This window comes from Lissotriton vulgaris, chromosome 5, assembly GCF_964263255.1.
Source record: "Lissotriton vulgaris chromosome 5, aLisVul1.2, whole genome shotgun sequence".
NCBI classification, from domain to species: Eukaryota; Metazoa; Chordata; class Amphibia; order Caudata; family Salamandridae; genus Lissotriton; species Lissotriton vulgaris.
The window spans coordinates 1581723236-1581740739 of NC_141693.1; the positions used below are offsets into that span (position 1 = coordinate 1581723236).

Sequence of the window (17504 nt, forward strand, 5' to 3'; positions counted from 1 at the left end):
CAATCAGAAAGAGCCCTCACTGCTAGGTGGAGATGTGCGCTTTTGGACGATCTTTTTTCCTAATACTTTTTTGGCGACAATATTCGTCAAGGGTCACATGCTCACGTCAGCGGTGGTTGGGTGTGCATGTGCACTGATGGGGGGAGGGGTGGGAATAGTTCTTGCTTTCAATTTTCTTTGCCCAAGATGGCTTTATTGAAGGATCAAGTCCAGAACCTGCGTAGGATGGAAAAACCAGGACCAGATAGGCAGCAGTGACTTCAACAGCAGCTGCCCTAGTAGTTGTGATACATTTTCTTTCAGGTTCATGAAATGGTTTTTCTTGGATGACAAGTGACATTTTAATAGGCCAAGACTGGTGATTTCCCATCAAAAAGACTTATCTAGTTTGTGTTTCCGCAGCTATCTTGAAATTTTTTTTACTGTTCTTGCAGGACTAATACCATCACAGAGGTTAACCTGTTCTGACCCACAGAGCAAAACGTAGATCTAGACAGTCACCACTGTAAACTCCAAAGTCACAAACAGAAGCCTAATTTTGTTTTACTTCATGTAATTGCATTGAGAAACATCAGCAAACGGCAGAGGATGTTGCAGTCTCCCATTCATGTTCGATGAGACGAGCACACAAACTTGAGATTAACAGAGCTGGTTGGTCTTGGTGGACTGCCTACTGAACAGCGTGTAACTATAGAGCACTGATTTAATGTCCAAATGACGTTCACAAGCCTTATTCAAACTGTCTTTATGAATGCAGAAGAGATGCCAACCACGATGAATCAGGATTCACAGGTTTCGCAGAGAGCATGTGAAATAAAACTGCAGTAAATGTTGAAAAGCCACAGACTGAGAAGTCAAAAGGAAAAAAGCTACTTTGATCAAATACATTCTGAGAAGAGGGTCAGAGCAGGATTAAAGGAAAAGTTCATCTTGAAAGAGCCTGTGACCCAAGGTGTGCTCCATGGACCAGGGCAGGCAGCAGATCTTTAACAAATTCGCCAATTGTCTGATTTTTATTTTGGTTCGTATCTTGCTTCCCATGAACGTGCCCCACACTATGTTTCACAGTGCATTATTTCTCCGAGTCAGGATCAAAGTCTTTCATAACAATGCGACATGCAACAGCCTTTGCCTGTCTGGACAGTCTCATTTGACTTCAAGTTTTGTTTGAAAGTACCTTCTGTTTTTAATTGTGAAATTAGCGCAATCTCATTGATGGTGGCGCTGGAAGGACGAGGCACTTTCTTGATTTTGAGAGTTCATGTGCCAGGCCAGCATTCTCTTGCTCACGATTTACTTTTTTCCTCTGAGTATAAATTTAAGGCCGTCAAGACCACCCTCGGACCTTTGCAGTAAACTTGGCTCTGATTGGGCAGCTTGGACGAGTCAAGGCGGCTGGCAATCCGTGGTGCTGGGATGTTTTACGGACCTCTAACAACAGGAGGAATATTACACACACATTGCTTGGGGACAAGGTGGATTTGGGGTTATGAGAAAGGGAGGGATATAAGGATGTGCACGCACAACACAACAAATCACACCACTCCTGGAATAAAAGATAATACAGGCAAAGCTCTGCATAGTCACAAGTCTTCTGGTTCACAATCCCAAGCCTAGTCCTGCAAACTTATTGTGGCCTTTTGTATAATGTGGCTTAGAACAGTTTTAATATGCTATTACCAAAATTAAAACACCAATGAACCAGTAAGGTACTGTGTTGGTTGAGTAAAAAACAAGCAACGTGACTTCTTGCAAAAACTCTACATAACTCAACTAACAGTCAGATAAATGTGTCTGCAACTACCTGCAGTCTACGTTTTTGTGCTTTGGGCCTCATGCCCTCAGCTGCACAGCAGGTCAAACACTATGTAAAGTATTTCAAAATTAGTATTTCTCGAAGCAAAAAATCACCCAGTTTAACCATCAATCATAAATCTTCGTTCCATCAAGGAGGTCTCAAACCAGCTCTCCCTCTACAGTAAGACTGTACCATAAAGGAGGTATTTACTAACCACAGGCTACTTCGGCCCATAACAAAACCATTAACCTAATGACAAGGATGCTAAGAGAAAATTTGCTGGCATCACAGAGCAGGACGATCATGGGCACTTGGGACTTGAAGGGTATGCAGAGACTGCTTCCTCAATACGTCAGACTGTCTGAGAATTTTAGGCAGCAGCAAAATGCCCATGCCCAGAACATTGCAGTCAAAAGAAGCAGAATGCGCACTTTTACAATGAATGTACACATCCCATTAACTAGAGACAAGGCCAAAGGCCACTTAAATTAAAGGTGAAAATGTTAATAAAAAAAATAAATAAATAAATAACTTGCACTATTGGCAGTAGTATATGAGCGATCGTGAATGTTCATGTGAAAGGCCGTAGTTACCGATGTCCAAAAAGCAGTAAGAATAAACCACAACTTAACCACCGGCATATGGGCACAATCGGACACCTGCCTCTTTTGCTATCAGCAGAAACACTGTCTAAGCAATCAGCAGACGTCCGATAAAAAGTGCTCATCAGGCACACAAAAATTCACGCTCTCAGTGAATCCTGTTGGAAAGGCAAGCTATGCTCCTAAAATGAGTGAACAAAAGCAGGACTTGATAACACCGATTTCGCGAATCCGTTTCTGTGCTTAGTCCCAGTTTGTGAAATCCTTCAAATACTGTTCACAACAAGATGGGGCAAAACAGACCATGGAAAGATCAATTGGCCCACGCCCCACTGGTAGATAGCAATGATACCATGAGTGAGGGGAAAAAGGCTCCATTCTTTGAAAGAATCGGCAGCGTTAAAAAGGCCACAATATGCCTGCAGGATAAAGCGAACTTGCTACTCTAATCGATCCATATCCAACGTACTTCTCAATCACTCACCAGGTTTGCCATCAACCAACGCTCGTCTCTCTCCAACTCAGCAAACCCTTCCACTACTACTTCTGGAGGGGACAGAGGTGGTTGGGAATGAAAGTGCTGGGAAGAATTTCTACTGTATTCCAGACTCACGTTTACTGCACAACCTCCCATAGATCAAACACATCCATGCAAACCTCAGAAGAGAGACACAATGTGGTAGTCAACCACCCTCTGTTTAACTACTGTGTAAAACCACCATTGCTAAAGAATTCAGTCCATACCAGCACTGCATGATGGGAGAGAAGCAGGGAATCAGTGCAGAGGCTGGTTAAGACGGTAGGGACAGGCTGGAGATGGCAAAAAAGATGCTGCTGAGCTTGAAATTTAAAAATGTTTACCAGTTTTAATAAGCAAGTAGACTATGATGAGGGCGAGAGCAGTTATACTAAGCAAGGAACAGAGGGGTAGGGCATTGGCTATCCACACTCACTGGGGCACAGTAGAGGAGTGTGGCCCAGAACACAGTTTTGAAGATCAGGTTTTTAGGACTATCTTTGCCCCAAATATAATACAATAACGGAGATTGAATACATCATTAACTGATGATTGTGTCAATGAGGGGAGTGCAATATATGGCCCAGGGACGTCAAGCGAGATGGAAATACTAGGAGCAACTACCCTGTCATTTGTAGTGCGACCTTTGGGGAGTAGTAGCGTCTTCCCTCCCTATTAGTTCAGAATAAAAAGGCAACAAAAGTCCTCTGAAGGGAACAGTCTACTGTAGTGCATGGTACTATAACTGCCCTAATCTCGAGGCAAATGTTATTGACACTTTCTAACTGTGGGATGCCTCTCCGAAAAGCCTGCAGTTGCTATCATCCACGTACTGTCCCCATCAACGTTCATACTAACAATACATAAAACATTCAAACTACATCTCTCACACAGAATAGGGTGGGGTGGGAGGCAGAATTAACTCACCAGCAGGCAAGGAATGGTGTTGGTAGGGTGGGGAGGAATGAAGGGGGCAGGCTTTCGCTTGACCCACTCTGGATATGGCCTTGGTGCCCCTGGCAGGGGCCGCCGCCGCTTGCGCTCTTACCTCTTTCTTCTCCTCGTCATCTGAACGGCAGCTGTTCTCCAAGGCTTCCTCACTGCCAGGAGTTGTGTCAATGGCTGCGAGTACAGCCGCTTCTTCCCCATCTGTCTCCGCCCTGCCTTCGGCTGTGTCCTGGGCCGTTTCCTTCTCACTACAAAAGAAGGAGGCAGACCGCTTGAATATATGCACAAAAAAAAGGCATTTCTATTTAAATATTCTATACCCAATAAAGTTCATACCACAGTAATGCACTTTTCTAAACGAAAATATCCATTTGAGGTTAGGTTTTTAAATTAATACCACTAATGTGCAGGCATTCGTGGGATCCAGCCATTTTTGCGAGATCATCTTGTGTATAGGAAAGTGTCCCTTTTGACATGGTCACCCCCACAGGTATTCCATGCAATTTAGACTCAAAGTGCACTGGGTTCCTGCTGGCCAGGTCCCCAGTGCCAGATACCTTTAGCACCCTCTGTAAGTCCCTAGTAAATGGTACCCCTGGTGCCTAGGGCACGAGGTACTACAGAGGGTCCCCTATTGGATGCAGCATGCATTGTGCCAACCGAGTGGATCCTCACCAAACCCATGCAGACTGGCATTGCAGAGTGCGTTTTTTAGTGCAAACAAAAGTGAAAACACAACATGGCACTTGTGTGCCACACCTGCAGACACTGTATGCAGTTAAGTCACCCCTACAGCAGACCTTACAGCCCTAAAGCAGGGTGCATTATACTACATGTGTAGGCCTAGCTGCAGGAGCAGAAATGCCCCTTTGCTGGTGTAGGAAGCTGGCTCTGTAAATACTATACTAAGGTAAGGTATAGCGTGCACAGAGTCCAGCAGATCCCCAAAGGTAGATAATACCTTACTCTATTTGTGGTAGTGTGGGCGAGCAGTAAGGCTTTATCAGAGAGTAGTGTTAAGTATTTATTGTACAAACTCAGGAAAGAAATGAAATCACACTCAAAGACTGAACACAGACCAATTGTTAAAATTAAAAATATTTCTTTCGGTTGTATTTTATTTTTAGAACCAACCAAGCAGGACTTGGTACAGGAAACTAGAATAGTACTTTTCCAGACAGAATGATCAACAAGCAAGCTGGATGAGAAAGACTAGTAACAGGCTTGTAAAATATTTAAAATACAAATGACATTATTTTTGATTAATTTTATCGTACTTTTTGGATTACTGTTTCTGCTCAGTGTGATATGCCTAGATATCACACTGGGACATTTCCTAGACAAAAGGTAAGTAAAACAGTTTTTACAAAACCACAGTTTGTGTTTCCATACAAACACCCTTAACACGTATCGGTCTTCTTCTGAAAAGCTTTTAACAGTCAATGTAATCCTATGGAGAAAAATGAGGTAATCGGTTCCCAAGGGTTCTGGAGGTCACTGGCTGCAGGACAAAGCAACTTTTTGGCGCAAGATCTCTGGAAACTGCAGACAAGCCGGTAGGGTTGGAGCCAAGTCAGTTCTCTGCAGTCTCCTCTGCTGGGCGTCTTCTTTCATCCTTCTTCATAGGTTGCGGGAATCTGTCTTCTGGGTTCAGGGCTGCCTCTAAACACTATTTAGGAGGTGTTTTAGAGGTCTCAAGGTCAGTAGCCAATGGGCCACTGAGCTTAAGAGGACTACACTAGCCTCCCCAGCCCATGGTCCCCTGCTTTCTGGCCTGCTCCCCTTGGTCCTACCCCCCCCCCTTCCACTAAAGCAAAAACCCTGGGTATCCTAGTCAGCCAAGACCTGACATTGCGCCATCAGATCAGCACCGTGGTCTCGCCCTGCTTTTTATCCCTACTCATCATTCGAAAAATGTCCCGCTTTTTTTCTGCTGAGGCCCTCAAGCTCATTGTCGTGGCCATGATCGTCTCTCGCCTGGACTATAGCAATGGACTTTATGTAGGGATCCCGGCGTACGAGCTCCGGCGCCTTCAGCTCATTCAGAACCAGATATACAAGCTTCCCAAATATCATCGTGTCACCCCTCTCCTTAAATCCCTCCACTAGCTCCCCATCTCTCAGCGTTCCCCTTTCAAGCTGGGCTGCCTTACCTTCATGGCCCTTGCAGGCACTGCTCCTGGGTTTGTCAATTCAAAAATCCGTCCCTATCTTCCCAACAGATGCCTTCGTTCTTCCACCAAAGCTCTTTTGGTGGTCTCTCGTTTTAAGAGAAAAAAACATGGTGGCCTTCTCTTTTCCATTCTTGCCCCTACCTTCTGGAACGCCCTCCCTTTCTCCATCCGGTCTTTGCCTAGCTATACGGACTTTCGTAAAGCCCTTAAAACTCACCTTTTTTCCTTAGCTTTCCCTCCACAATAATTGCCCTATTTTTTTCCTCTAATCTCACCCTCCCTCTCTAAGTCTAGTTACAGCACCATGAAACCGCCTGGTGTTAGCGCGCTCTATAAATGTTTTTAACTTCAACTAAGAAACAATTTAAGATTCATTGGAGGCAATGTGTTAAGATAGCTTAAGGGACTATGAGTATAATTTAATATAGGCGCGCACATTGCACTTTATTACCGCTTGTAAATGAAAAACAGCAAAAAATGTGTATTTGTAATTCCAACTGTTAACATAAGTCACTTTTGGTAAATGCTGCTATAATAGTTCTTGGTGCAAATTATAAGGCATTTTAGAAAGTTTTATGTATTTTAATTATCGTGTATTGTTTTAATGTTTTTATGGACTGGTCATCTATTATCGCATTATTGGTGGATCATTTTAAGATGTTAATAACGGTCTAGTATATGCTTGTTTTTCTTTGAAAACTACACCCGTCAGGTCTTCGGTGTCATGTATGGAGGTGCAAAGTTAGTGTGAGATGTATGTGGCCACAGACTAGGATCCATTTTGTATCTGGTATCCACAGGGGAAAGAGGACATTGCTAAGATCTTTTGTGGGCACCCACTCTTGATGCCTGCTATCGGTGCCCATCTCTGACGCGGCTGGTTGTTGGCTACTTCAGCACCCCGTTCGCCCAGCATTGATTCTTGGGCTAAACAAATTGAGACTCCAACCCTCATATTATGGTTCTTTATTAGTTTGTGACATAAATAGTACACTTTTAAGTCCAATATATCGGTCTTGTTTGCCTGAGGAGACTGTCACATTTGCCTTACTACCCATAACTATGAGTGTCAATGGAAGTGTAATTATAATTTTGGATACCAATACATTATATCAAATTTCAATTCTATGACTGTTTTCATAGTTAATTCTTGACACAGAGGGACCAATGTTTCCCAAGAAAACCCACAACACACTACAATCGCCGGGCTGTAGAGAACCATCAGCGGTGGGAGTAATACGGGTTACAGTGGCAAGCCAAGTCTTTTCACCTGTCCTTGCTTAGTGCAGTCACCTACTGGCATCTATCACCTCTTTAAATTTGTCTGCAAGTTCCCTGCAACGGCGTCCCTCACCAGTCAATGCCGGACATAGATCTCATATGTGGACTGGACATTTCTAGTAAGATATTTACTCCCGGGGGAATGACATTCCCCAATGGCAGAAGGGTAAAGACAAGCTTTAGGTCACTGGCATTCAAAGTACGGCCAGGGAGCCGCATACGGCCCTCCCGACATTTACGTTTGCCCCCCTAGTCAACAGCAGCACTAAGCTTCGGTCTACTAGGCTAAGAACTAACATCAAAGAGAGATTAAATAAACCAGCAAGTATTTATTTAAAGGTTAAGTTAAGTTAAAGAAAGACAGTAACTAGGGTGTCCTGCACCTCTAACTTTACCACTCATGTTTAGTTTGAGCATTCGAGACCTCTTGTATATAGTTTAGTATATACTTGTATGTGCATGTACTTTGTGGGTTCTGAAGATCAGCCCCAGGACTCATCTGCTTCCACTTGGGGACTTTTTTTTTTCTACTCAACTGCCTCTATTTAGTGGTTTTGATAGAAAACGACCAGTAGAGGTCAGTAAAATACCAGAATTGCTTTCTGCTGAGAGACTTGCTTTTAATTTTTCAAACAATTGCCTCCATTTAACTTTCTTGATGGAAGACGACTAGCAGAGGTCCGTAAAATACCATAATCACGTTTGCATTTTCTAGATTCCAAGTCCATACAAATGGTCTTCCACAAGCACCCGTAGACAATATTGTTTTGAAGTCTTGTACTTTCGGTGATAAAACCACCAAAGGTCCTGATTTTATATTAAAAACAGAGCTTTGGGCTAGATCATTTCCTGCTGGAAGGCAATATTTCTCTCCATGTGTTCCCATACCAGGTGTGTCATGCAGTTTGCTGCTTACTTTTCCTCAGCAACCAGGCTACTGTGTTCCATACCTAAATACATATAAGGTCCCAAAGGCGAGACTGATTGCATTGCAAATGCTTGTTAAACATCTTGCAACAAAAGTGTAGACATTTTATTAAGTCTTTTCCAAACTAAACAAGCATTGGCATAGCCAATAGGTCCCGCTTTTGGGACCTTATAAGTATTTAGTTATGTAGCACAATATCCTTGGTGCATCAACATCAACTGTTGCATGACTAAACAATTATAAGGTCCAAAAGGCAAGATCTATTGGCTATGCCAATGCTTGTTTTTCCTGGCGGCCAACCGAAGCCTAAGGAGGGGGGGGGAAACTAGACATGTAAGTATCAACCCGAACCGACAATGGAAACTTTCTAGTACTGGCCCAACCTCAAAAGGAGAGAAGGGGGAGGGGTGAAGAATCTGCAGAAGATAGATTATGCACCATAAAAAGGGTTATCGGACACAGGGGATACTTTTTCCCCAGATACCGAATCTTAAGAAATTGTCTCAAAGCAGTACCCAACAGGCGGCACGAAGAAGTGCCAATCAAACAAGAAAATCATGCAAAACTGGCCAGGCAAATGAGTTACTGCTCCTCTCCTGAGAAGCCGGATAGTTGTCCTTAGGAAACACATGCCCCGCAGTTCCTGAGTCAGCCTTGACATGTTTAGCTGTTCCAATGTTCGTTGTCTTTTTACCAAGTGAGCAGAACATAAAGACCGGCCAAGGGGCATTGCAGGGAGAGCTTTGACACTGTCTGTGGCAAGTTTGTAAGGAAAATGGGTCGTTGTCCTGGGTGATTAGCTCCATTTGGGGACAAGTTGCCTACACTATTCACAGCAGGCTGCCAGAAACTGATGCGAAAAGTTTTATTGTCCTTAAAGTAAAAATATTTCCAATCTGACTTTCTGGATGTAAATCTTACAATAGTCTTAACACCTTAAATAAAGATATCAAATTTTTCTTGCGTCGTTCAAACAGTACTTGATAGGGAAGAAAAGGCAAGAGTTTTGGGGTGGGCGGAGAAAACAGAAACGGAGGAAGACTAGCGTGTGTGCTTTAGACAGACTGCCACAGTGAGCAAAAAAGAGACATGGGGAGAGGATACAGAGATGGAGAGTGAAAGTGCGAGATAAAGAAAGGATGAGAACATGAGAAAGAGGAGAGGACTAGAGTGAGGGACAGAGGCAGTGAAGGAAGGGAGAGAGAGAGGGGAAAACGAGAGATGGAATGCGTGCAAGAGAGCGTAATCCTAGGGTGATGAAGAGTCTCTTTGCTGCACTGTTTCAAGTCCATGATTGTACACAGTGGTCGAAGTGGGGGAGGGGGGTGGGGAGTAGGAACTGTGGGCGTATACTCCAACGGTGGGGATAACCCAAGGATTGGATCAGTGGGAGGAGTCAGGTGTGGCCAAGATGTGCCAAACATCCCAATTTTTTGTATTTGTTTGGCATCTCACCGACCAGTTACAGTTTGTATCATTTAATTCAACCAATGGATACACTTTATTATTTATGGTTTAATAGGAGTAATTGGCATTTAAATACAGTCAAAAAGTGGAATATATTTCCAATCACACAATGTCCCAAATACACTTAAGAGTGGAATCACAAGCCATATGTCTCCAAGCCATGTAGTTTCTCTCATTAGCACTTCTCCTCCCTTCTTCCGTGAGAACAGTTCAAACATGAATGGATAAATATCCTAGTTCGCAAATGTTTTCTATATAATTATGGCTCTGCCATATTGGTCACATAATACATCATCCACTGCATAATCTTGCAGTTTTAACTCATCATTTTGTAGCTAAAAAAAGTGACTTGAGTTGCTGCAAAGTGGACGACCCTTTGCAAAGGTTGACTGATCACCTTTTTCACTACTGCATTTGTATGTTATACTGATACGAATGAGGCAAATTTGAAGAGACTTAACATCTGTAAAAATGTCTAAATAAGAAAATATACTGCATTGGACTGCAGCTTTTTTTGTAGCATAATTTAGTCAACAGTACAGCACCATTTTACCCCCCATTGCTGAATAATTCCAGTGGCTCCAGAGCAGGTAGCATATGTTAAAAGTGCTTGTGCATGAAGCAGAGTGTGTGAAGTTTGCAAACTTTTTGGTGTGTGTGCAAATCCTACATTGCCGATCCTTGGTGAGTTGCAGCTACTACTGCTGAAACAAGGCCAATGGAGGAACCACTGGGTGAGGCAGACTGGCCTTGATGGCAGGGCCGGCTTAGTGGAGAAGTGTGGGTCAGGGGTTAGAGGCGGCAGACCCGGAAGCTGAGATCGGCCCTGGACCAGGGTTCAATTCCCCGCCTCGGCAGGTCTTGGGCTCAAAAATTCCACAGACTCGATAATTCTCGCTCTGGTGCCTTCTCGACTCACGGGTTCACACTCTGCGACTCTGGGCAATAGCTTGCTTAATCTCCACAACGGCCCCTCGCGGCGGGATGCCTGGCTTTTACCTTGTGGATACCCTGCCGGGGTTATCTCACAGGGGAATACCAGGACGGGTTCCCTAAGCAAGCGCCGGGAAACCCTTTGTGGGTAGCTGTGCGCTATATAAGCTCAAATACATTTACATTTACATTTAGTGCTGGTTTCGCTCTGTGAAACAATATTTGTTGGTGCCCCCAAAGATCACCTTCGCCTTTGACACTACACAGAGACAATCATTTATACGTGTGTAAATCACTGTATAGGAAGTGTTACATAAGACAAAGGACTACAAGGTGTATAAGCCACATGACAACCATACTAGTGGACAGTATAGTTTAATACCTCACTGTTCTGTTAGGATTGCACGTTGTGATCTGCATGGTACATGTTCTTTGCAGCAGGCACATTAACCCTCTGTGCCACCTTTCCAGGAGTCAACCCTTCCACTAGACAAAATTCCGATATCTCTAGGAAGAACATTAATCACCAAAGTTATCATGACATTTTTATTGTTGCTGAAAGTTGCTGGAGGCCAGGAAGAAGGCAGCAAGGTACCCAGTGCGGTCACACCTTTTGCACCGCCCTAACCTGCTCAAGGTTCATGTGACCCCAGAGACAGAGTCCCAGTGACTGGATCAGGGCTCGAAAAATCAAAAAAATCCACTCTAGTAACCTACAAAATCTCCTCGACCTAAGTGAAATGCACTTGACCTCTGACTCTGAAAGCTGAGCAAATGTGACAAGTTAAGATTTTAAAGCATTTTTTTTGCTCATTTACTTTGTGAGCAATAAAAATGCCTTTAACTTTAAGTCTTGCTATTTTGTCACATTGCCTCTGCTTTAAAAGGCAGAGTTCAAATGTCAGTTTATCTTCCTACTCGCCAGAAAGAGCGAGTAGGACCTAAAAATAGCCTGTCCTGAATTAATCTAACTCGCAAATGCGAACGGTCGAGTCCTGTGGATCACTGATGCTCTAGGGTATGCTACTACGTAGGCCTGCCCGCAAGGCTGGAGGTGAACTTCAGTATGGATTGTGGTGGACAGGCCTTCATGGTTAACCCACACTTGCCACTGCAAAGGTCCACCTGCTGGTGCTAAGACACCTGGGCTTCTACGGTCTAGCATGGGAATGTGCTCCCTCAGGAGAGTGGTCAGGGGGACTGGTCATGGACGCTGAACCCGGCTCCAAATTCGACAGCTCTGGCCATAGTGCCACATTCTCTCCCCCACTGAACACCATACTGCCCCACTGAGAAAAACTCACACTGCCTTCAGCTACAACACAATTGTGCCCAGCTTTAAACACCAGGATGCGACTTAATTCAAATTATGCATTTGATAAGAGTAATAAGAGTAATATGCTGCCTGAAAAAAAAGTAAAAGCAAAACACTCATGGGGAGTGCAATATTAAGTAAAGCACTTGAAATGTAAGCAGAAACAACATGGTTACCTTAACGATCTCTCACTCACTATTCAGAAATCAGCAAGTGGTTTTAGCTGAAAACTTAAGGACATGACTACAGGGCCCTGAAGAGAACCGGTTCAATGTCCATTGTTTATATCCTTAGTACATGTAAACAGTATGGTTTAAAAAGGCCACATCCATAAACAGAGAGGTACACATTTTGTTTTCCAATCCACCCATCAACCAGGTATTGCAATACATCCAGGAATGGTGCACTTCACCACTTGGGGACAACAATGCTGTTCAAAGAAAGACTAATAAATAAAAGTAGCGCTTCACTGCTAAGTCTGTAAAGTGAGGCTGATGTGCTTGGATGTGAATAAAACCAATCTGGCCACTTTGCAACCACTCTGTCTTGCTTTATTTAGTTATATATTCATTTTTCATATTTAGAACCTTTTATTTCTCTCCATCCAGAGGCTGCACTTTCGAATAGAAAAATTTCAGAAAAAGGGCATTTCCCGCAAGAGTTTTTCTATTTTGGATCCATTTCACAGGGAAGCAACTAAATGAAAGGAGGAAAGAGGTTGTGATTGGTTTCTTCAAGCCATGGTTTTCAGTAAGTGAGGAGCAAGAAAGAAAGCGAGGGAATAATAGGAGGGGGCAGCTGCCAGCACAGAAAAGAAAAGGACATTGTCCGTGTATTCTCTGGGCAGTAAGGAAGAGACAGAGTCCTTTTCCTTCTCCGTCCGTCCACAAAAGCAACCATGCTCACACATGTTGCCCCCTGCCACCTTCAGAAGTATTCGAGCCTCATTGCGTTAAAACCCTAAGAAAAGAGGAAGAAGGAGAGGCATAACGAGCATCGGAGAGGCGGAGCGAGGCGCGCACGCTTCTGCGCGTAACCGCAAGCTCTAGGCCGCCACAAGCAAAAGCATGTGGTAGCATTTTCTGGAGCCACACTAAATGTCTCGCAGCGCATGCGCTGGCTCAGCAAGACTTAAAAAGCATACTTCATTAACATGCCAGGCCACGAAAAATCCACTCGCAATGTTATTCGATTTAATTTTATCAGACATGTTATTTTTAGCATTTACTCGTCTGTGCTGGTGATTTAACTTAAACTGGAAGGAACAGGTGTGCTGGTCATTCAGAAAGTTGATGAGCAATAAAGACACCATTAAATTTTGTTTTTGTTTCGACACATTTGCTGTCTGTTCAAGGACCGAGGTCCAATGTAAGTTTGTCTATTTACTAAGTGTTGCTTATCTGTTGCTTGAAAATGTTTTTTACTTTTCTTTCTCTTATTATAGTTGGTGCTTTTTGTCAAGTGAGTTATCTGAAAATAATTGTGAAACAAAGGGCTGTAAAATGTCAGTTTGTTTTCTAACATTTAAACAGCTTGTAAAATTAATAGTACAATTATTTTAAAATACATCAGGAATTATGAAATAACTTTTTTTGCAATTCAGAAGTGAGATGTAAACACAGATTCACATAGGTACAAAACAAATCAGAACACTTTACTTGGTGATGTGCAAATGACATTTGCAGAAACTCTATTTCCAGACATTGAACACTATATAGTTTTAAAACCACGTCAGTGGGAAATTCCGTGGACATTTTAATGTAAAATCTGCTGATTGCAAATGAGAATGTGCTGCTACTTTATGCTTTATGTATTTATTAAAAATTAGTTTTTAAACGCGAGTTGAGAAACATTCCTGTCCCCATACTGATGACTATGCGGTTAATGAACTGAGGCAAGTCAGCGGTCAGGTCTATCCTATATGTGGTAAATATTTGATTTACCGTCCTAATTTCTATGCAGGTAAGTACTTAATCAATAATAACTCAATCGGAAAGAAAGAGACAGAGTCCGTGGTGTTAGAGTTCTTAGGAGTTTTATTCCTTAAAAAGGAATGGTTCTTGAACCGGATATCATATTCCTGCCACCACAGGGGTGCAGGAAGGGATAGAGCAATATTTTATTGACAATACATAGCTTTTATACTTAAATCGTATTATAGGAACCAATACAGTAGGCGTAACAGCTGAGAGAGACAAGATAAGACACACACGTGGTAGTGATACGTAATTAGAAGGCGTGAACATAGAGGTGTGTGCTAGAAACGTCACATGTAAGTGTCATAAGTGGGTGGCAACAAAAGCAGAATCTTGCAATGTCAGCAGAAATCTGAGGCCTGGATGCGCGCGCAGCTGCATGACGTGTGCATGACGTGAAGCTGGAGGGTGCAGGGGACTTGACATTTACACTAACGGAAAGAGACAGAAGTCTGGCATGTCAGATCAACTTGTACCATTATCATATCTGATATCTGATGTTTAGGAACCATATTATCTGGACGGAAAAGGTCTCTGGGGCAGAAGCTATTCTATACTGACTGTGAGTGCGTGTATAAGCGCCTAAGTGTCTGCATGAGGAGCGTGGGGCATGGGCCTTCCAGGGTAACAGAGGCTAATTACTTGCACGGAGACAGTGAAGCCGAGCCCTTTGCTCTGCAGCTGGGGGAATGTTTACTTAAACTAGTAGGCAGGAATGTATTTTCGAGGAGCGGAACAGATAATTCGAAGGTTGAATACAGTCTTGGTAGGCAGTAGGCTGAGCTAAGCGCGGTGAGCCGCGCAGGGTGTAAGGCAGAGGTCACGGGTACAGAGACAGCCCAGGCTGAGGCGTTCGGAGTCAGGAGACAGGAAAAGGCTCGATGGCAGAATTCGGGGCCTGCTTCGCCAGAGCTGAAAAACGTGTAAAGTATACCACAAAAAGACGTTGGCATAGCATACTTAGGAACTGAATATTGAACCCGTTCATGGCGGGTCTGAGAGAGGACATGTTAACGTTAGACGCAAATGTATTTGCGTCTTGATAACTGGCACAGGAGGGAAGTTACATGCACTTTAAACTCGTACATGGAGACGGTGGGGTACACGTTAGGGAACATAACTTGACCAAAAATTTATATTTCCTCATATAAGGGGCTAAATTTGTATTCTATATGGAGCTTGGTTAGTCTATTAAACCAAACAAGAGTTTTCTGTACAGCCGACGTGCTGAACTTGTGTATTTGAAGGTGCTCTCATATGTGATAAAGAAGAAAATGGTGTCTCAGTGAATTAAAATACTTGCCCAGAATCACACAATTTGAAATCAGTTTATGGGTCAAGAGCATTATAATTAGGGCTCTGTTTTCCTGATTTTTACAGATAAATAGACAGAAAACCACTTCTTTTCCAGGCTGTATTTGTTTTTATATGTGGATAAAAACAGAAATGGGATTCTTTTTTAAGTGATTCTAAATGCTGTCAAACATGACTGCCAAGCAGTAGTGCAGATTGACAGGTAAGGGATTAAAAAAATAAATGAAATTTTGTAAAGAGGTGTAAACAGTAGTATATGTGCACAGCCTTAATAATAAAATGTTAATGTTTTCATATTAATGTATTGATTTATCATTTGTAGGTTTTCATTTCAGTGAAACTTGGCAGGTGCTCAAGCTTGAATGTACATTTATCAGTTAAATAAATGTGGAAATATATTAATTTCAACTTCAGTTATTCACAAAACGCAAAATAAATCTGGATAAATGCAGATAACTTTAGCACAAAATAAATATGGAAAATACAGACGGAAATGTCAAAAAAATAAATACCATAAACACAGAGAGCCCTAATTATAATGAAGTTGAGTAGATTATTTAAGCCACCAGACCTGCAGGTCGAGTAACATTTTTAGGATTTTTCGATTCCTGAATGCAGAACTGTTTCTCCTTATTACATCAGATTATATCAGTGTGTCGAATAGTATTTTGTTTTAAGTGATTGTTTCAAACAAATTAAAAAAACATTAATTCTTCCCTCCACCCTGACAACAATGGCAATATTAAACTTAGTGTTAATTCTGTGATGTACATCCTCGAGTGGATTGGGTTTCTATTATAAATGAACATTAGAATTTATCAATAAACACAGGGGAGCATTTTTTAACTGCTTAACCCTTGAGCCACGGGCGGAGTCTGCTCATGAAGGCGTGGAGCTGTCATGCAACTGCAGCCCGGCCAGGCTCCGCGGGACTAATTCCACCGCCAGTGCGGGCAAATTAGCGAGGTCATGAAGGCTCCTCACCGTCATGAGCACATGCCGCCCTATAGTCATGATGGCGTGGAGCAGTCATGAGTATGGGAGCGCCACGCCCACCCCTAGCCGAATTTGCATTGCGGCGAAAAGGTAGCCCGCGGCGAAAAGGTGAACCGCATCGGTTTTATTGAGCAGACAGGGCTGCGTCGGCCAACGGAAGTGCGCAGCACTACGGAGGTAGTGCTTGCGGTGGCCGTTGGCCGACAGGCGCATCGAAAGGGCTAAAGCGCATATCCTGAAGTCATATTTTGAGGTCCTCCTATATGCGATCTTGAAGAAAAAGGATGGAAAGTATAAACAGTTGCCTAGGACCACACAATTTGGTAAAGATGGGGTCCTGGATTATTCCCAGGTTTTCTGGTTTCACACTGCAGTGAGTGAGCGTGTGTGTATAAACATCGTCCAAACAACTGCCCTGATGTAAGGACGCATAATTGTTTTGAAACTCTCAGAACCCATCAAAGGGAAAGAAGTGTGTGTGGCGCACACTACTAATACCAGTATGCATTGTGAACTTACCCATCAGAGAAGCCCACCGGAGGGCAATTAACTAATGCTTAAATCACCGCAGTGAATTCCAAAAGCAGTGCCTTTGAAAAAGCAGCTTGGATGCTTCGAAACACATCGGCAAAGAATCTTTGGAATGCATTTTGCCAGTTTCAAAATAAAGGATTCTGTGAGTCATCATCCTGTGTGAGTGTTTCCTTACAATATATATTTCTGCTTTCCCTATACACACCGTACCTATTGGTGAGACTATTGTCGTCGGTTTGGTGCGCGAAGTGAAACAAACCATGTGCGCTCCCGGACAGGCAATATGCACGTGCATGGGGTCTCCTCTCTGGCTCCCACCGCGCGCTCACATGCTCTGCCCGCGCTCTTGTTTAGGAGACATGCCCGCGCCTGGCGCACGGCATGATCACATGTCCACCTCGCTTGTTAATGTATGCAAAGAATCATGCCATAGAAGAGCAATGAGTGCCTCTTCTATTCCTAAATGCTTCTGGTTCAGAAACGAGGCAGTACAAAATGGCTGGGCTGAGAGAGGGCAAATGGCTGCCAGTGGGTTCAAATGTTGCACAAATGTTGCTAAAAATGCTGCTCGAGACCGACAGAGGCAAGCAGATCTAAAGAACCATAAGGGAGGGGATACGGACACTATTCAGGCAATCCATGCAGCACAATAACGAAAGGACAACTAAAAGCAACCAAGTCTGCTTAGTGTGACGTAGTGCAGCCATGTCAGGAAGAGAGC

General features: G+C 43.2%; 1 protein-coding gene across 4 annotated transcripts in view; it reads right to left on the reverse strand.

The window, feature by feature from the left end:
• ACIN1 (apoptotic chromatin condensation inducer 1) overlaps window positions 1-17504 on the reverse strand; it is a 947610-nt gene that overhangs the window by 213242 nt on the left and 716864 nt on the right. For 3 of the 4 annotated variants that reach the window (XM_086923671.1, XM_086923670.1, XM_086923673.1), the window contains one exon: window positions 3966-4113. In XM_086923671.1, coding sequence (XP_086779797.1) covers window positions 3966-4113 — 148 coding nt within the window. Of the gene's footprint in view, window positions 1-144; window positions 1432-3965; window positions 4114-17504 lie in introns of those variants that run through there. The other variant, XM_086923672.1, reaches the window with a different exon arrangement.